This window comes from Bos grunniens, chromosome 6, assembly GCF_055505025.1.
Source record: "Bos grunniens cultivar Pamir isolate PY7600 chromosome 6, Bosgru_T2T1.0, whole genome shotgun sequence".
In the NCBI taxonomy this organism is placed as follows: domain Eukaryota; kingdom Metazoa; phylum Chordata; class Mammalia; order Artiodactyla; family Bovidae; genus Bos; species Bos grunniens.
Window position 1 is genome coordinate 105,338,827 of NC_141170.1, and position 18,798 is coordinate 105,357,624.

Sequence of the window (18,798 nt, forward strand, 5' to 3'; positions counted from 1 at the left end):
GAAACATGAGGGCTGGGTATGGGCAGGCAGTGTCCTAATGTTTGTTCTCACTAAATAGAACTTGGAACAGAGGGCATTTTGTATAATACATGGATTTGCTGTAGTGTGACGTGTTAATCAAGGTCAAGTCGGTAGGCTAGCGTGTTGATAGCTTTGCTTTACACGAGCAAATAATCTTTTCACTTATTTGGTTGGTTGGTTGGTTGTCTCTCACATCTCTAACCAAGGTAGTATAGAGTTTTTCTCCTGATGATGGGTTAAGCCTTGCTACCATCATGAACAGTACACTTCTCTGCCCACATATCATATGTCTAAGGTAAAAGTCCTAGATCTTATTCTCCAACAGTTGGAGTTATCATTTCCTCAAAGATACTACCAGAAGTGCCACAAGAAGACAAATTCAGTCTCAGGATTAGGTGCTTACTTGTGAACATCTGCCCCCAAACATCTCTTGAGCCTCTACCTACGCTGGGTTTCCCAGAGAGAAAGGGGGCTTAGAGCAGGGGTGGTGTCCTGGAAAGCAGAGAAGGTATGGGGGAAGGGCATCTCAATCCCCAGCATTTGGGAAACCTGATGGAGCAGAAGTGTGTGTGATACCATAAGGGTAAGGAAAAGGAATGAAAAGAATACGAGGGGACAGCACAGTCTTCCTGTTTTGCCCTTTGACCTAGCCTTCCTGGTATCCACTCAAAACGCATTCCAAAGGTCTGAGTATTCAACATCATGAGATTTCAGAGGCAAGAGAGGATGCCCTGGGCCTGCTCAGCTCACTCTTGTCTGAAATTAGACAAAACCTTTCAAGCCACAATTAGAGATAAAGATTCAGACTTACAGTTCCATCAACATGGAGAATGCGGAATCGTCTCCCATTACATAAATATAGTAAACTCAATGTTTTTAAATGCACGAAATATAGATGTTCAAAGTCAGAATAGTAGATTACTGCTCCTGACACTATAGCCAAAGGGATTTACACTTGGATACACTCTAAGGGAAGGGATTGCCGCTTTAATTCCTGAGCAGGGACAGGGCGTTGGGCTTCGTGGGGTGAAATATTTGCATAAAGCTGGAATTCTTAAAAGTTTGCACAGCTATGAAATGGGACTAAACAGCTCTATCAACCCAACCAGAGAAGTGGGGGAGGGAAGCCTGCTCTCTGCCCAAGCTCTGAGATGGAAGCCAAATATATATATATTTTGTTGTTGTTGTTCAGTCACCCAGTCGTTCCTGACTCTGCGACCCCATGGACTGCAGCACTCCAGGCCTCCCTGTCCCTCACCATCTCCCAGAGCTTGCCCAACTTCATGTTCATTGCCTTGGTGATGCCATCCAGCCATCTCATCCTCTGATGCCCTCTTCTCCTTCTGCCCTCAATCTTTCCCAGCATCAGAGACTTTTCCAATGAGTTGTCTGTTTGTATCAGATGATCAAAATACTGGAACTTCAGCTTTAGCATCAGTCCTTCCAGTGAATATTTAAGGTTGATCTCCCTTAAGATTGACAAGTTTGATCTCCTTGCTGTCCAAGGAATTTCAGGAGTCTTCTCCAGCACTGTCGTTCAAGGGCATCAATTCTTTGGTGCTCTGCCTTCTTTATGTCCAGCTTTCACAACCGTACCCAACCACTGGGAAGACCACAGCCTTGACTATATGGACCTTTGTCAGCAGAGTGAAGTCTCTGCTTTTCAACACACTGACTAGGTTGTCATTGCTTTCCTGCCAAGAAGCAATTGTCTTCTGATTTCATGGCTGCAGTCCCTGTCCACAGTAAATTTGGAGCCTGAGAAGAGGAAATCTGTCACTACTTCTGCCTTTTCCCCTTCTATTTGCCATGGAGTATGGCAAAAAGTGAAGAGGAACTAAAAAGCCTCTTGATGAAAGTGAAAGTGGAGAGTGAAAAAGTTGGCTTAAAGCTCAACATTCAGAAAACGAAGATCATGGCATCCGGTCCCATCACTTCATGGGAAATAGATGGGGAAACAGTGTCAGACTTTATTTTTTGGGGCTCCAAAATCACTGCAGATGGTGACTGCAGCCATGAAATTAAAAGACGCTTACTCCTTTGAAGGAAAGTTATGACCAACCTAGATAGCATATTCAAAAGCAGAGACATTACTTTGCCAACAAAGGTCTGTCTAGTCAAGGCTATGGTTTTTCCTGTGGTCATGTATAGATGTGAGAGTTGGACTGTGAAGAAGGCTGAGCGCCGAAGAATTGATGCTTTTGAACTGTGGTGTTGGAGAAGACTGTTGAGAGTCCCTTGGACTGCAAGGAGATCCAACCAGTCCATTCTGAAGGAGATCAGCCCTGGGATTTCTTTGGAAGGAATGATGCTGAAGCTGAAACTCCAGTACTTTGGCCACCTCATGCAAAGAGCTGACTCATTGGAAAAGCCTCTGATGCTGGGAGGGATTGGGGGCAGGAGGAGAAGGGGATGCCAGAGGATGAGATGGCTGGATGGCATCATCGACTCGATGGACGTGAGTCTGGGTGAACTCCGGGAGTTGGTGATGGACAGGGAGGCCTGGCGTGCTTAGATTCATGGGGTCGCAAAGAGTCGGACATGACTGAGCGACTGAACTGAACTGAATGTATGTATATATCCATCCAAAAAGAAAGAGCAGCAAATCTGTGCCAGGTGTCTATGTTGAGTCTGAATTTACCCACAATTACCCCAGCAAGTAATTAAGAGAAAACTAATTCAGTACTGAAATTTCTGGGGCCTCTCAGATCAAGTACAAACCTCTGCTCCAGAGAAACATCCACACTCCAGAGGTGTCTCTTAATGTCCCGACCAGAAAGATACACAGTGTCACTTCTGCCACGTCTTTTGTCCACAGTAGGTCACAGGGCCAGTTCAGGCTCAGGGGAAGGAAAATAAATTCTAGATTCCACTTCTTGTTGGAGGAGTGGCAGGGTCACATTGCAAAAGAACATGTGGGTCGGAAGAGATTGTTGTGACCGCCTCTGGATCACACTCTGCCACAATCAGGCATATGGCTGTGTGTGCACTTTGAAATAGGGTGGTCAGGGAAGGCCTTATGAGACAGCGAAGTGACATCTGAGCAAAGACCTGAAGGAGAAGGGAGCAAGCCTTGTAGATATCTGAGATAAAAGCATTCCAAACTAAAATAAGTAAATACAAAGACCCTGACGTGGGAACAAGCCTGACAGGTTCAAGGAATAGTCGGGAAGCCACCATCACCAAACTAAGAGTGAGGATGAGGGAAAGAATGGTAGAGATGAGGTCAAAGAAGTCCCAGGGGCCAGACCATGTAGGGCTTCGAGGGACCTGGAAGCGGAAATGGACAAAAGGATAAATGATTGAGATTCCTACTTACATTCATAGGTTAGGCCTATGAATTAGATTGGGCTTATGAATTCATAGGTTAGGCCCCTCCTACGTGGTGTTGATGAAGTCAGTGAAAAGTTTACAAAGAACTTCTTCTCTACCAACCCCCTAAAAAATTCCCTCCTGATAATTCTGTTATGGTCTAGTCACTAAGCTGTGTCCAACTCTTTGCGACTCCATGGACTGTAGCACACCAGGCTCCTCTGTCCATGGGGTTTCCCAGGCAAGAATACTGGAGTGGGTTTTTTGTCTCCTTCTCCAGGGGATCTTCCTGACCCAGTGATTGAACCTCGGTCTCCTACATTGCAGGCCGTCTCCCGCATTGCTGGCGGATTCTTTACCAATTGAGCCACTAGGGAAGCCCTAATAATTCTGTAAATAGTCTTATTCACTTCACAGGCAACTCAACTCTACTTTTGGAGTAGAGTCCTGGCATAGTTTGCACAAGAAGGAGATGCAGCCTCTGAGAAAGATTTGCCTGTACTTCTCAAGCCTTACTCTGTATGAACGGATTATTTATTCATATAAATGAACACGTGTGTACACATATACACATGTGTATATACTTGGGAATCTAATTGCAGTTTCAGTTACTACATAACTTCCCATCTTACCAGTTCCTGAAAACTGCATCTTCTTTTTTACTTTTGTGTGTGATGTAGTTACTGATTTTAAATTTTAAAATATGATGTTTCCCTGTTATAATGTGTTTACCTTAGAGCATGAACAGCAGTAGTATTTAAAGCACGTGTTCAGAACTAATTATGTGGCATTTGGTTGCTTCTTTTCAGGGAAACTTTTAAAAGCAGAGTATATCCTGAGCAGTCTAATAAGCAACAACGGAGCAACGGGTAAGGTGCTGTCATATCGTCACCATAACCGTCACGCACTGTCCCTACCAGAATTCCAGTTCAGAAACAACTCAATGACCTCGTAGTTACTGTGCACTGAATATTCCCGAAATCCCTGGAACTGGCTCTGCCCCAGTGAAAGAAGTGGCTTTGGTTGAGCAGTTTACTTCTCTATGTTTCCATTTTCTCTTATTAAAAAGGAAAACAAAACAACCAAGTCTTCTAATATTGCCCTGCTCTATTGTGGAGGGTGTTACCTAATCTGCATTAGTTGTGGAAGTAGGTAACTCCCTGGGCTTCAGAAAAGGCTCAGCTGAAGCTTTGTAAAGAATTGTGAATGGAAATTGAGCCTGTAAGTTCAGGAGAATACACTTACAGCTTTATGTATTTCAGTGATCTGAAAAATAAACTGTATTTGGCTATAGAGAAAATGTAATAAAACTTATTTTGAAATGGATTTCTTAGAATATTTTAACATACATGAAAGGAAGGAAGTCCTAATAGTTGAGTAACAAGTAATTTAAGCCTCAGATATCTTGTCTGAATTTCTAGGCATTCAACAAGTTTCCCAGCAAGTTGAACACAATTCCCAGTCAACTTTTTTTATTCCTATTTTTTGGCTGTGCCATGCATGGCATGTGGGATCTTAGTTCCTGGACCAGGGATTGAACTCATGCCCCCTGCGTGGAAGTGCGGTGTCTTAACCACTGAAGCTAGGGAAGTGCCCTAGTTGACTTTTAAGCTCAATATACTTGGATATAAGGTCCCAAACTCCTTGAAACTTGTAGACATTTCCAGGGGGAAGCCAATTGGAAATAAAAATATTGACGATAATACCTCTTTTCTGTGGCCACCATCACTAACCTACAATATGCATTATTTCCCATCTTCTGCACTCCCCGACACACACACATATAGATTAAAAGCCAGGGAGAAAGTAAGGGGGTCAATGTGGTAGAGAATAGTGAGAGATTATGATAAAGAGCCTGACTATTTTTGATGTTTGGCCACTGGCAGTTATCAGGTCCCAGCTTCTTGCCCTTGTGCCCCACATCTGGACAGGCTGAGTTTTTTTTTAAAGCTCATTTATCAGTAAACCTTGGCCTAGCTTGTGGGAACCTTTACCCCAGCCCCACACCCTAATCAAAATAAAAAGAGAAGCCATCCACCACTCCCTTCACTTAAGTCAAACAGACCAGCTTAGGTGCCTTCCCTGCCCTCCTCAGAAAGGCTCATTATGTGAGCACTAAATCTTTTCATATCCTCCCGGTGCATGTGTGGGATCATCAGTTTCAACATCCAAACCAATTTTGGGTGAATGGAATGGATCCCGCCCTCCTCTCAGGAACCACAAGACAGTGGAAGTGACACTGTAGTTAATTAACCTGGGAAGCCTTGGAGGCAAGACCACTGAGGATGAGCCCTGGAGTAGAAGGAGGAGGGAGCAGAATCCCAAGTAGTGGGAATGACAAGTGCAGATACCATGAAGCAAGTAAGTGTGTGTGTGTGCATGCACGCATGCAGGTGTTCAGTCATGTCTGACTGTTCATGACCCTGTGGACTGTAGCTCACCAGGCTCCTCTGTCCGTGAAACTTTCTAGGCAAGCATACTGGAGCAGGTAGCCTTTTCCTACTCCAGGGGATCTTCCCGGTCCAGGGATCGAACCCACATCTCTTGCATCTCCTGTACTGACAAGCGGATTCTTTACCACTAGCAAGAGTTGGCTGCTATTATAAGGAGAAGGCAATGGCACCCCACTCCAGTAGTCTTGCTTGGAAAATCCCATGGACGGAGGAGCCTGGTAGGCTGCAGTCCATGGAGTCCCTAAGAGTCGGACATGACTGAGCGACTTCACTTTCACTTTTCACTTTCCTGCATTGGAGAAGGAAATGGCAACCCACTCCAGTACTCTTGCCTGGAAAATCCCATGGACGGAGGAGCCTGGTGTGCTGCAGTCCATGGGGTTGCGAAGAGTCAGACACGACTGAGCGACTTCACTTTGACTTTTCACTTTCATGCATTGGAGAAGGAAATGGCAACCCACTCCAGTGTTCTTGCCTGGAGAATCCCAGGGACGGGGGAGGCTGGTGGGCTGCCGTCTATGGGGCCGCACAGAGTCTGACACGACTGAAGTGACTTAGCATAGCATAGCATAAGGAACACAAGCAGAGCCCAGTTGGTTATCGGGAGAGGTGGGGACCAGGCAGGAGTCAATTCCTGTGAAGCCTTGTAGGTTATAGCAAGGAGTTTAGACCTTATTCTACATACAGAGAAGAAACTGTTTACCAAATCTATGTCACATGTGTTCATGAAGGCTTCCATGAACATAGTTTTATTTCACCAGGCTTTTTCTTTAATAATTCAAGGTCAAAAATGTTTTTCTTTCCCCCTCTCTTTTATTGTAGGTACCTGGCTATACAGAAATGAAAGCGACAAGGTCCTGGTGCAGTCAGTCTGCATACAGATAAGAGGGCAAATTCTGCAGAAGTTGGGTACAGTCATCCTCTCAAGTCTCATTTACCAAGTCTGGCTAAGAGATTTCACTGTGGGCTTTTCTCATTGGATCTGGTTGATATTGTTTCACTTCCCTTAGTTTCCTCATCAAAAAGAGACTGACACTTAAGATGCCAGGAATATTATGAGCATTAACAAAACAAAAGTTTTCTGTTGAGTTTTGTTAAAGAAACTTGCGTTTCTATATTGTGACTTTTCTTGGTACTGTTTCTGGCATCTGGCTGTCAGTTCAGCAGGACTCCACGTGATAAGTGATACTCTTATTCTAAACCTATGCTGGGCTTTCCAGATGGCGCTAGTGGTAAAGAATCCACCTGCCAATGCAGGAGATACAAAAGACACGAGTTCAGTCTCTGGGTCAGGAGGATCCCTGGAGTAGGGAATGTCAACCCACTCCAGTATTCTTGCCTGGAAAATTCCATGGACAGAAGAACCTGGCAGGCCACATACAGTCCATGGGGCTGCAAAGAGTCAGATATGACCGAGTGCACACACACACCCTGATAACTTACCCATTTGTTCCCCGGAGGGTATTTCTGAGTTTTACTAGCAAAGCTTAGAGGACCTTAATTGTATTTTAAAATGCAAACTAATGTATTTGAAAATTTTAAACAGAAGATGGTAATTGTTACCTTGAAAATAATGGAGATAATCACTTATATATTAATATAGTTCATATGTACACATGTGATATGTAATATTTCTTACTGTTTCCCTGTGAAAGGGAAAAATTATCTGTATTAAACCAACCAGAAAAGCAGATTGTTGTATTTCTAGCAGGTTGCTATCTGCTCATTGCTGTCAATCTAGGCTAGTTGTAAATTTTCTTACAAAATGCAAAATCATCTTTCTGTATTAGTTTTTAAAAGTATTTTCTGACACAAGAGCACAGATACTAGCCGTTTGTCCTGTCTCCTTTTTTCCAGGGATGTGGTATGAAGCAGCTGAGTTAATATGGGCCTCAATCATGGGATACCTGACACTTCCTCAGCCAGACAAAAAGGTTGTTTGTCTTGTGTTTATTTTCTCATTTACTATATTTGCCTTTGGAAAGTTATTACCTTATGGCACAATTGAGTTTCTCATTTATCAATTTTATTGGTTATATTTTTGTTGATTCTTCTGGTTTATTGACTGCCAAAGCCTTTGACTGTGTGGATCACAACAAACTGTGGAAAATTCTGAAAGAGATGGGAATACCAGACCACCTGACCTGTCTCCTGAGAAATCTATTTGCAGGTCAAGAAGCAACAGTTAGAACTGGACCTGGGACAACAGACTGGTTCCAAATCAGAAAAGGAGTACATCAAGGCTGTATATTGTCACCCTGCTTATTTAACTTATATGCAGAGTACATCATGAGAAACTGGGCTGGATGAAGCACAAGCTGGAATCAAGACTGCCAGGAGAAATATCAATAACCTCAGATATGCAGATGACACCACCCTTATGGCAGAAAGTGAAGAGGAACTAAAAAGCCTCTTGATGAAAGTGAAAGAGGAGAGTGAAAAAGTTGGCTTAAAACTCAACATTCAGAAAACTAAGATCATGGCATTCGGTCCCATCACTTCATGGAAAATAGATGGGGAAACAGTGGAAACAGTGTCAGACTTTATTTTTGGGGGCTCCAAAATCACTGCAGATGGTGACTGCAGCCATGAAATTAAAAGATGCTTGCTCCTTGGAAGAAAAGTTATGACCAACCTAGACAACATATTAAAAAGCAGAGACGTTAATTTGCCTACAAAGGTCCATCTAGTCAAAGCTATGGTTTTCCCAGTAGTCATGTATGGATGTGAGGGTTGGATTATAAAGAAAGCTGAGTGCTGAAGAATTGATGCTTTTGAACTGTGGTGTTGGAGAAGAGTCTTGAGAGTCCCTTGGACAGCAAGGAGATCCAACCAGTCCATCCTAAAGGAGATCAGTCCTGGGTGTTCATTGGAAGGACTGATGCTGAAGCTGAGACTCCAATACTTTGGCCACCTGTTGCAAAGAACTGACTCATTGGAAAAGACCCTGATGCTGGGAAAGATTGAAGGCAGGAGGAGAAGGGGACGACAGAGGATGAGATGGTTGGATGGCATCACCAACTCAATGGACATGAGTTTGAGTAAACGCCAGGAGTTGGTGATGGACAGGGAAGCCTGGTGGGCTACAGTCCATGGGGTTGCAAAGTCAGACATAACTGAGCACAAGCATGAATGAACGCACAATAAGACCAGAAATATTTAAAAACTCCCTCTCTGTTTTGCCCATCCTTACTCACAACTAGACTCCTGGCATGTAGTTAGTGTTTCTCTATATATTTGCAACTGTCTGTTTGTATATTTATTTTACTGATCCATTTATTTCTACTGGTATTGATTTTATTATATATTTAGCCTTTACCTCATTCAACAGCAAAGTTGGGATGGCTCAATTGCATTCTGTAAAATCATTCTCCTTTGGTTAGGTGGGAAAAGACCTCAGCCATTTACATAGCATCTTTATTTGAGAAACTGAGAAGCAACATTAGCTTTCCTTGATGTACTCATCCTCTGTGACTCTGTGAGAACATTCTCCTCGTTAACTGAAGCTTTGGGTTATACATTTCCCTGAACTCTGTTAGCAGCGCTGCTGCCTACAATCCTTTTAACAACACAAATGGAGTTGGGGGTAGGAACTCTTGCTTGGGTCAGTTCTTTATACCTAGCATTGTGGACACGTTCATGTTGACGAGCAAGCAAAGCCCTGCTAAGAAATAGGTGAGTTTACACTATGCCCATGTCCTCAGGATGTGATCATCTTTCAAGCCCAGTGACACCCAGTCAAGAAGTATCTTCAGAGTCATAATAACAAATGATAATAATCAGCACTGGTTCATCTGGAGGGCCAGTCGTTGACTTTGGGCCTTGAGAGCGAGAGTTGACTGTAAGTTCCTCATCTGTGTTTTGTTCGTATTTCGTTACAGGGCATTTCCACATCACTAGGTATATTGGCAGACATCTTCGTCTCCATGAGCAAGAAAGATTATGAAAAGTTTAAAAGCAATCCTGACATTAACCTGGTAATCATCACTTGGCAAAACTACGGGGCAGAGCGGCATCACCTACAAAACTGTCAGCGTTATTCTTGGTTAGTGCTCTCTCCAGGAGTCAGGAGTCAGAGGATCTCCCTGTATCTCCCCTCACAGTATCTCAGAGTATCTCCCCTCTTCGAGTAATGTGAACAAGCCTGAGGAACAGTTCCTATGTTGCCCCATTTGGCTTTATTACCCCAGCATCTAGCACAGCACCAGACCTACAGAAGGTACTAGGGAAAAAAAAGAATGAATGAAATCAAAGTGATAAATGCTTTGAACCTCATGATTTCCTTTCAGATTATCACAAAATTCAGTTTCTACACTTGAACTCTCTCAGTGACAAAGTAAAAGGGTAATACCTTTAAGACTTTAATGACAGTCTGTTCAAATCAGGGCATCAGTTGCTTGTCTGGGCTCCTATCTGTAATAGTAATGATTATAAATAGTTATTTGTTGTTTTATAACTCAAGAAGTGTGTGTACATATGTATGTGAGCCACACACACCACATCTACCTAGGCATAAGGTGGAGCAGAATGTGTCACTCCCATTTTAGAGGAAAGTAAACTGAGGTCTAGAGAAACTAGGTAACCTCCGCAACCTGCGCAGTCAGTAAGAAAGAGAACTGGGAGCCGAAACCAGGTCTCTGACCAGTTCAGAGCATTGCACAGACATTGACTGCTCTCCTGCACTGCACTCAAATTGACATTTTAATAGTATCATCAACATTGCCTTTTTTCAAATACCAAAACAACAATAGTAACTGTACTCAGTACTAATTAGTGTAGCATAAGAACACATATCGGAGAAGGCAATGGCAACCCACTCCAGTACTCTTGCCTGGAGAATCCCAGGGATGGGGGAGCCTGGTGGGCTGCCGTCTATGAGGTCGCACAGAGTCGGACACAACTGAAGCGACTTAGCAGCAGCAAAAATATGTATAGCTTGCTGCTTGTACTCTGAATCTTAGCAAAATGTTGCATTTGCTATCAGACAGACCAAAACACAGGAAAGGGGTTATGTTCTTTGTCCAGTGAAGTTATCTCTGAGGATTGTTTAAAATTGCAAACTTCCCTTCGCCTTGGACCTCCTTGACCTCTTCTTACTGTATTTTTCTCTGGAACATTTATTGCCATCTCAAATATTACACACTTTACTTGTTTTGTGTGTTTTTGATCCTCTCCCCTTAATAGAAAATAAGCTCATTGCAGGCTTACTGTCTCCTCTCTCCTTCGTGGCTAGAACAGCGCTTGGCACATGGGGATACTCAATACATATTTCTGGAATAAATGAATGAATCTTAATTGCCATGAAATTGTACATTAAAGCCTTCTTTGCCAAGAACAATGCATAAATCATTAGTGAATCTGACTGCAAAACGCTCAGAGTTCTGTGAACAGAGAGCTGCACGATCCTCTGAAGAAACTAGTCTGAATTACTTTGCGTGGGCAGGCACTGCGAATGTTGGCACACGTGAGGCTCTCCGTGTGGTGCTAGTTGGGGATGGATGGTGTATGGGTGTGGGGGAAAGGATGGTCAATGCCCTGGGGTCTTTACCCACTTACTCTTTCTTGGCACTGTTCTGAAATGGTTGTGGTGAGGCGCAGGGCACCCCTCAGAATCTTGAAAGAAAAGCAAAGGAATTTTATAGCCTGCCTTTTGCTAATGGGTAAATAATTGTCAACAGTACACTCGGCCTCTTGTTTTCTCACAATACACTTGACCTCCTGTTCCCTCGCAGGGCTTGCTGAAGGAGTTTGACCACCACTTGCTGTCAGCCGCTGAGGCCTGCAAGCTGGCGGCTGCCTTCAGCCCCTACACGCCCCTGTTTGTGCTCACGGCTATGGTAAGCAGGGCATAGCCCCTCCTTGCTCCTCGCCCAGTGACAGACATCACCAAGGGGAGGGAGGAGTCTCACCTTAAGATAGGATTTGTGTGCATCATTAGATAATTGTGAGCGGACTTCATATATGTAGAGGTCATATCAGTCAGAGTAGTGACATCCTGCTGATGGGGAGCTAAGTTACTGCAGCCAGGGCATATGATGTTATTTGCTGTAGAACAAGGGTTCCCAAGCATGTCAGAATCACCTAAAAGCCCTTTCAAAATACATATTTTTGGGCTCTACCCTAAATCCACTACATGTAAAGGCCTGGGATTCTTACCCAGAAATCATTCATTATGGAATATCTCCCAGGTGATTCAAATACCCAGAGGGATTTGGAAGCCACAAGTCTATTGTTTTGACCATCAATAAACAAATTACGTGTTTGTACATAACAAAATTAGTACATCCATGTCCCATGTAGAGACTCTGTTTGCTGAAACTAACATTAGCAACAATGACAGCAATTTTATCATCTTTGATCAAAAGCATCAGGGCTGCAGTAGAATGGAAGCTAAAGCTAATTTCTTACCCTTTTAGCCAACCAATCACATATGTCCCAGTCCCTCCTCCTGAGGCATCAAAAAGACCACAGGTCCTTGACTCAATGCTTATGTATTTTTATTAGAATATCCATGGCACATGTTTCTTTTTTTTTTAAATACTATTTCTAATGACTGTCCTCTAGGAATGAAAACTTTTCCCTGATTCACTTCCAGTTTCTAATTCAGTGTCTGATTTTGTATCTGATGTTTTCCTCAGAATATCCGTGGCACGTGCCTCTTGTCATATAGTAGTTCTGAGGACTGTCCTCCAGGAATGAAAAATTCATATTTATATGAAGCCAAAGAAGCCTTTGAAATTGGCCTCCTCACCAAGAAACGTGATGAACCAGTTACTGGAAGACAGGAGCTCCATAGTTTTCTTAAAGCTGCTTTTGGTCTCACCACTGTGCACCAAAGACTCTATGGGGAGATGGAGACCGTCCGAACAGCAAGTCAGCTCTGTAGTGAAGCTATGGGAAAGCTGTATACTTTCAGCAATTCCTCCAGAAGTCAGGAGAGAGAAGCTGTCTCTCAGGAAATCATGTCTGTTATCACCCGGGTGAAGGAACAGTTACAAGTTCAAAGCTTCTCAAATTTAGATGACAAGTCTTACGTTCCAGAGGGATTCAAGCGTGGGTTAGAGAAGCCCATCTTACATGGGCAAGTGGATTTCCCAAAAATCCTTGAAGCCTATTCACAGCACCACACTTCAGTTTGTGAACTATTTGAAAGCACTTGTGGGAACAACAAAAATAAACAGAAAGGTATGAAAACAGGAGTCTGTATCACAGATCTAAAGACAGAAACACAAAACACAGATACCGTGAGTGCCATGGAGGACAAAGCACATTTTGAAAAAGGCAGGGTGATATCTTCTTCCCGAATGGCGATGAACAGTCAGGAGAAACTCAGGAGGGCGGGAAGGAGAAACTGGGCCGGTTCTGATGCGTTTCGAGTCTCCGTGGATGAAGATGTGGAGACCGAAGCTGAGTCAACAGACCACAGCAATGGTGGGGGAGCTGTCCTGAACAAGTCTCTGAGTGACAGCCTGAGCTCCAGTTCTTGGAGCCAGTTATCAGGGTACAAATCTTCTACAAGCTGGGAGGAAGTGAATTATCATGTTGATGATATGTCTGCCGGAAGAGAGCTGAGCAAGGAGGGGCATCTTGTGGACACACAGTGTTCCACTGCTCTGTCAGACGAGCAGGAGGTGAATGGGGCGAGCAGAGCTGAGCACCCACTGTCTTCAGAGCTGCATGGTCTCTCTCTCCAGGTGCCCAGGGATGACAGGTTAGAGTCTTCTCAATGTCAGCTGCACAAGTCCACGCCCTTGGCAACCTTCCCACCTCTCAGCACAACAGGCACTTCATTGGCCTCTGGTGGAGGGTGGTTTAAAGGAGGCATGCAGGAAGTTGAAAATGTGGGGTCCAGAAATACTTCTGCTCATTCCAGACCCTTATTTTGTTCTGCTTCTTGGACTTCTGATTCTGGTTGGCCTAAGAACATGACCACATATCCTTCCATCCAAGAAGAAGAAACCTTTGAAACAATTGGTGAGTTTCAAGAAATCAACGGAGATGCCAAGGATGGGGATGAAGAAGAGAAGAGAGAAGAAATCAAAGGAGGCACAGGTCCTCCATTTAAAGATAGCCCCTGCTGGGTTGACCCAGAAGGAAAAATAGCAGAAAGAGCAGAAGATGTTCCCGTAGGCTTCCACTCAGTCGTGGACGAGTCTCTGGACAAAAGCTCCATGGTAGCATGTAACTCCTACACTCCTCATTGGCTTGTTGAAAACCCTAACTCGGGAAAAAATGGTCTCTCAGTCAAAGAGCAGGGCATTGACCCTGATGCCTCCACGGTGGATGAGGAGAGCCCACTGCTGGGCAGCGCAGATGTTCACACCACGAGCACATGTGGCTCCCTGAGACCGTGCACTTGGAAGCAGCCGCACGTTCATGGAGCCCAGATCCCCAGTTCCTCAGTAAGCAGAAAGACTTCCACCCCTGTCCTCAGCGAGGACTGCACTACCACGGAGGAAGCAAATGAACCTGGAAACCTGCTAAACTGCAGCCAGAACTCCAGCTTATCCTCATCTTGGTGGCTGAAATCACGGGCAATCTCCAGTGGTTCTTCTGAGGGAGAAAATCCATGGTCTTTTCTGAATTCCAGTGGAAGTTCTTTTGTTTCATTGCCAGGAATGACAAAGCAGGCGATCCTTGAGGCCCGCACCCTGCAGCCTGATGACTTTGAAAAACTCTTGGCAGGGGTGAGGCATGATTGGTTGTTCCAGAGACTGGAGCATACAGGCCTTTTTAAATCCAGACAACTCCACGGAGCACATAGTAAGTACACCCTTTCAGGAAGCATCTCTGTATGTTGAGGGCCCTCTGTCGTTTCTGTTCTGTGGATCACTTAAAGCTTGTGGAAGATATAGACAGCTGTGATGCTTTGTGAGTACACAGAGAAAGATGTAGTTCGGGGGCCTTCTTCACTCTGTGTGTGATGGACTCTAAAGGTTGCATAGAGGCTCACTCAGGCTGCTTCAAACATTAGACATTTGCTACACAGGCAGTAAGGGAGGATCTTACAGACCATGGGAGCAGTCATCAGTCAGGGTTTGAAACAGCTCTGGATGCCACATATACTCAATATCTATCTCCTCTGTCGATTCTCATTGCCACAGCTGATTTTTCTGTTTCCCATTCAAAACCCCAGGGAATGGAGTTTGACCTAGTTACACATCATCCTCCTGGTAGGCACTCGTCATGTTCACGCCTATGCTGAGTGGTTTCTTGCCAGGCACTGCGTTGATCATGTGCGTTTAGCAGCTGCTTCCTGCCTCAGGAACAGCGCAAGGAAGCCTGAGCTGGGGCCACCCAGCCGTCAGTGTGTCTGACACAGCCTAGAAGTGGTGGAGAAGCTGGGGAGAAGACCAAAGAAGGTTCTTCTCTTAGCCCAGAGGATCACGTGGTAATACCCTCCAAGGTACTGAAGAATTATTTGAATGAGGAAAAATACTATTGCAAAATGCCTTTCAGAGGAAACAAGCTATGTGGATTGCTAAGCACTGGATGCTAAAGTAGTAGTTCTCGACACTGGTGCTGCATGAGAATCTCCCGAGGCTTTTTAGCTCTTTGAAACTTCCAGTACCTCACCCCAGAGATTCCAGTCTCGTGTGTCTATGGTGTGGGTCCAGGCATCTGTATTTTTTAAGAGCTCCCCAGTGATTTTTTTTGTATAAATGTTAAGAACTTTTGCCTCAAAGTATTTCAGTGTTTTACCTGCCACCTTGAAGTCAGACTAAAAGATCAAGTTGTGGCCCAAAGAAGCAAAATGTTCTAATAATAGGGTTTCCCTGCTTACTGTGAGTTTATGCAGTTTCAAAGGCACATTTCTGAGAGTTAGGTAGCGGCTTCATTGTTTTGTCTGTGTGCCATTTTATGGGTGAAAAAGCACATGGGAGGGAGCAAGCCCCAAAGTTGAAGAAACTGGACAAGTTGTGCATCCTCTCCTCGCTTCTTCCCTTCACTCACGCCCTTTCTACATGTGTACATGCAGCTCACCTTCATTTCCTTCCCCAGCTTCTTGGAGTCACCCAGCCCTGAGCATCATCTCTCCACAGCCTCAGTCGTCTCCTTCCTCCCCACCCCAAACCTGCAGGCTTATCTCGCTTTAAGTATTCTCTTCTCCTGAGTCTCCTGTTCATTTATTCATTGCCACAACCTAGTCACTGGAGATCCTTGTTCACTTTATTTTAACTTGGGTCTCAAAATGTTACATTTCTTCCTTAGGGTTCATGTTGGTCTTCCCCCTCAAAGAGATCCTTTCTTGCTTGCGCTGGTCTTCCTTTCTTTAAGGTGAAAACAACCCTTATTTTTTCCTCTTTATCTTTTTCTTTTTCAGCTGAGTTTTCATCTTTGTACAGTATCTACATTTTCTCAGTAATTCCTGGAGTTTCACAACTTAAAATATGTAAGAGAAAATCAGGTTGGACTTTCATATGTAATCTAGGATCCCTGGAGTGGCCAGGAACTTTTGGAGTAAAATTATTCAACTTATTTCTACCTATGTGATCTCACATAGGTAGCAGCCTCTTTTATTTGAGATTCCCAGATAATCAGAAGAAGATGGAGTCACATGTCACTTGTTCTAAGATGGTCTATGGGCTTTTGCTGTTTGAAAAGCCCTTTTATTTTTCATAACTTCCATACTGAAGCTCTGGCCTTAATACCTTGCCATCACAAACAAGAGATTTTGTGAATCAAAGGCAATTTTCATTGTAATTTCTCAAACTTTGCCTTTTTATTGTACTCCACTAACTTTTTAGTAATAGTCATAGAACAGGATAAAATTTGAGAAAATATATTAAAAAGTTGAATATTTCAAATGAACACAGATTGGTACCTGTGTTACAATTCATCTTATCCGTGAATTGCAAGATCTTTTTGAAAAATAAGGTCAGTATTCATCTTATCTTTTATTCAAGGTGCTCTTTTGTTAAAATATTCCAAGAAATCTGAACTGTGGACAGCCCAAGAAACTGTTGTATATTTGGGGGACTACCTACATGTGACAAAGAAAGGCAGACAAAGAAATGCATTTTGGGTACATCATCTTCATCAAGAAGAAACTCTGGGCAGGTATTGCTTGAAAACATATATAATAATGTATAATGGCTTGATTTGTCCCCTCTGTTAAGTAATTGTTTATGAGACTATAAATGAGCTGGAAAAAGTGGCTAAATGTTTTTTAATTCAGGTCCTTTTCCTCTTCCTCATTAGCTAATTAATAACAGTTACCATAGATGGTTGGATGGCATCACTGATTCAACAGACATGAACTTGGGCAAACTCCAGGAGATGATGAGGGACAGGGAGGCCTAGTGTGCTGTAGTCCATGGGGTCACAAAGAATCGGGCATGACTTAGCGACTGAGCAACAACCACCATAGATAGAGAATCCACATTATGTCAGCCATTGGGCTGGATGTTTTATATACATGATTTTAAATCCCTTGGAGAACATTAACCCCATGGTACAGATAAGAAAAATAGAGTTTCTTGACATATGACAAGTCAGAGACTCTTGAACACTCTCATTGAAAATGCTGGCATAAAAGGCTAGTTAAACCATGCAAGCCACACTTCCGAGTAAATGAGTGAGCCTGGAAGAAAAGGCATAAAACTCCTCTGAGGCCAATAATGAAACATATTCAGGGATAAAAGTTAATGCTGAATCCTTAAGACACTTCTCTGTAGAAGTTTTGGGCAGGGGTGAGATGAGGGAGCCACTACTGACAAAAGTTACACATGAAAGGGGATGAGTGGAGAGACCACTGATACAAAGCATTGACTCAGGAATGGCTATATCCTCAAAAACAAAAACAAAGGTTAACATAAATGCCATGTCACTGAAGCAAATAACCTAGAAAGATTTTTTGCTTGGCCTTAATTCTTGATGGGATTGGAATGAAAACTGACCTTTTCCAGTCCTGTGGCCACTGCTGAGTTTTCCAAATTTGCTGACATATTGAGTGCAGCACTTTCACAGCATCATCTTTCAGGATTTGAAATAGCTCAACTGGAATTCCATCACCTCCACTAGCTTTGTTCGTAGTGATGCTTTCTAAGGCCCACTTGACTTCACATTCCAGGATGTCTGGCTCTAGGTGAGTGATCACTGGACATGGAACAACAGACTGGTTCCAAATAGGAAAAGGAGTACATCAATGCTGTATATTGTCACCCTGCTTATTTAACTTATATGCAGAGTACATCATGAGAAACGCTGGACTGGAAGAAGCACAAGCTGGAATCGAGATTGCCGGGAGAAATATCAATAACCTCAGATATGCAGATGACACCACCCTTATGGCAGAAAGTGAAGAGGAACTAAAAAGCCTCTTGATGAAAGTGAAAGAGGAGAGTGAAAAAGTTGGCTTAAAGCTCAACATTCAGAAAACGAAGATCATGGCATCTGGTCCCATCACTTCATGGGAAATAGATGGGGAAACAGTGGAAACAGTGTCAGACTTTATCTTTTTGGGCTCCAAAATCACTGCAGATGGTGACTGCAGCCATGAAATTGAAAGACGCTTACTCCTTGGAAGAAAAGTTATGACCAACCTAGATAGCATATTCAAAAGCAGAGACATTACTTTGCCAACAAAGGTCCATCTAGTCAAGGCTGTTGTTTTTCCAGTGGTCATGTATGGATGTGAGAGTTGGACTGTGGAGAAAGCTGAACGCCGAAGAATTGATGCTTTTGAACTGTGGTGTTGGAGAAGACTCTTGAGAGTCCCTTGGACTGCAAGGAGATCCAGCCAATCCATTCTAAAGATCAGCCCTGGGTGTTCTTTGGAAGGAATGATGCTAAAGCTGAAACTGCAGTACTTTGGCCACCTCATGAGAAGAGGAAAAGACTCATTGGAAAAAACTCTGATGCTGGGAGGGATTGGGGGCAGGAGGAGAAGGGGAGGGCAGAGGATGAGATGGCTGGATGGCATTATTGACTCGATGGACATGAGTTTGAGTGAACTCCAGGAGATTGTGATGGACAGGGAGGCCTGGTGTGCTGCAATTCATGGGGTCGC

General features: G+C 43.6%; 1 protein-coding gene across 24 annotated transcripts in view; it reads left to right on the forward strand.

The window, feature by feature from the left end:
- Positions 1-18,798, forward strand: part of ALPK1 (alpha kinase 1) — a 119,104-nt gene that overhangs the window by 94,708 nt on the left and 5,598 nt on the right. For 11 of the 24 annotated variants that reach the window (XR_015165924.1, XM_086407094.1, XM_086407099.1 and 8 more), the window contains 7 exons: positions 4,143-4,202; positions 6,609-6,695; positions 7,644-7,720; positions 9,668-9,763; positions 11,519-11,623; positions 12,425-14,549; positions 16,694-16,847. Coding sequence is in view for 17 of the 24 variants with exons in the window: in XM_086407094.1 (XP_086263220.1) it covers positions 4,143-4,202; positions 6,609-6,695; positions 7,644-7,720; positions 9,668-9,763; positions 11,519-11,623; positions 12,425-14,549; positions 16,694-16,847 (2,704 nt within the window). In the remaining 7 variants the exon portion in view is untranslated. Of the gene's footprint in view, positions 1-4,142; positions 4,203-6,608; positions 6,696-7,643; positions 7,721-7,860; positions 9,628-9,667; positions 9,832-11,518; positions 11,624-12,424; positions 14,550-16,693; positions 16,848-18,798 lie in introns of those variants that run through there. The other 13 variants (XM_086407102.1, XM_086407107.1, XM_086407103.1 and 10 more) reach the window with 6 other exon arrangements.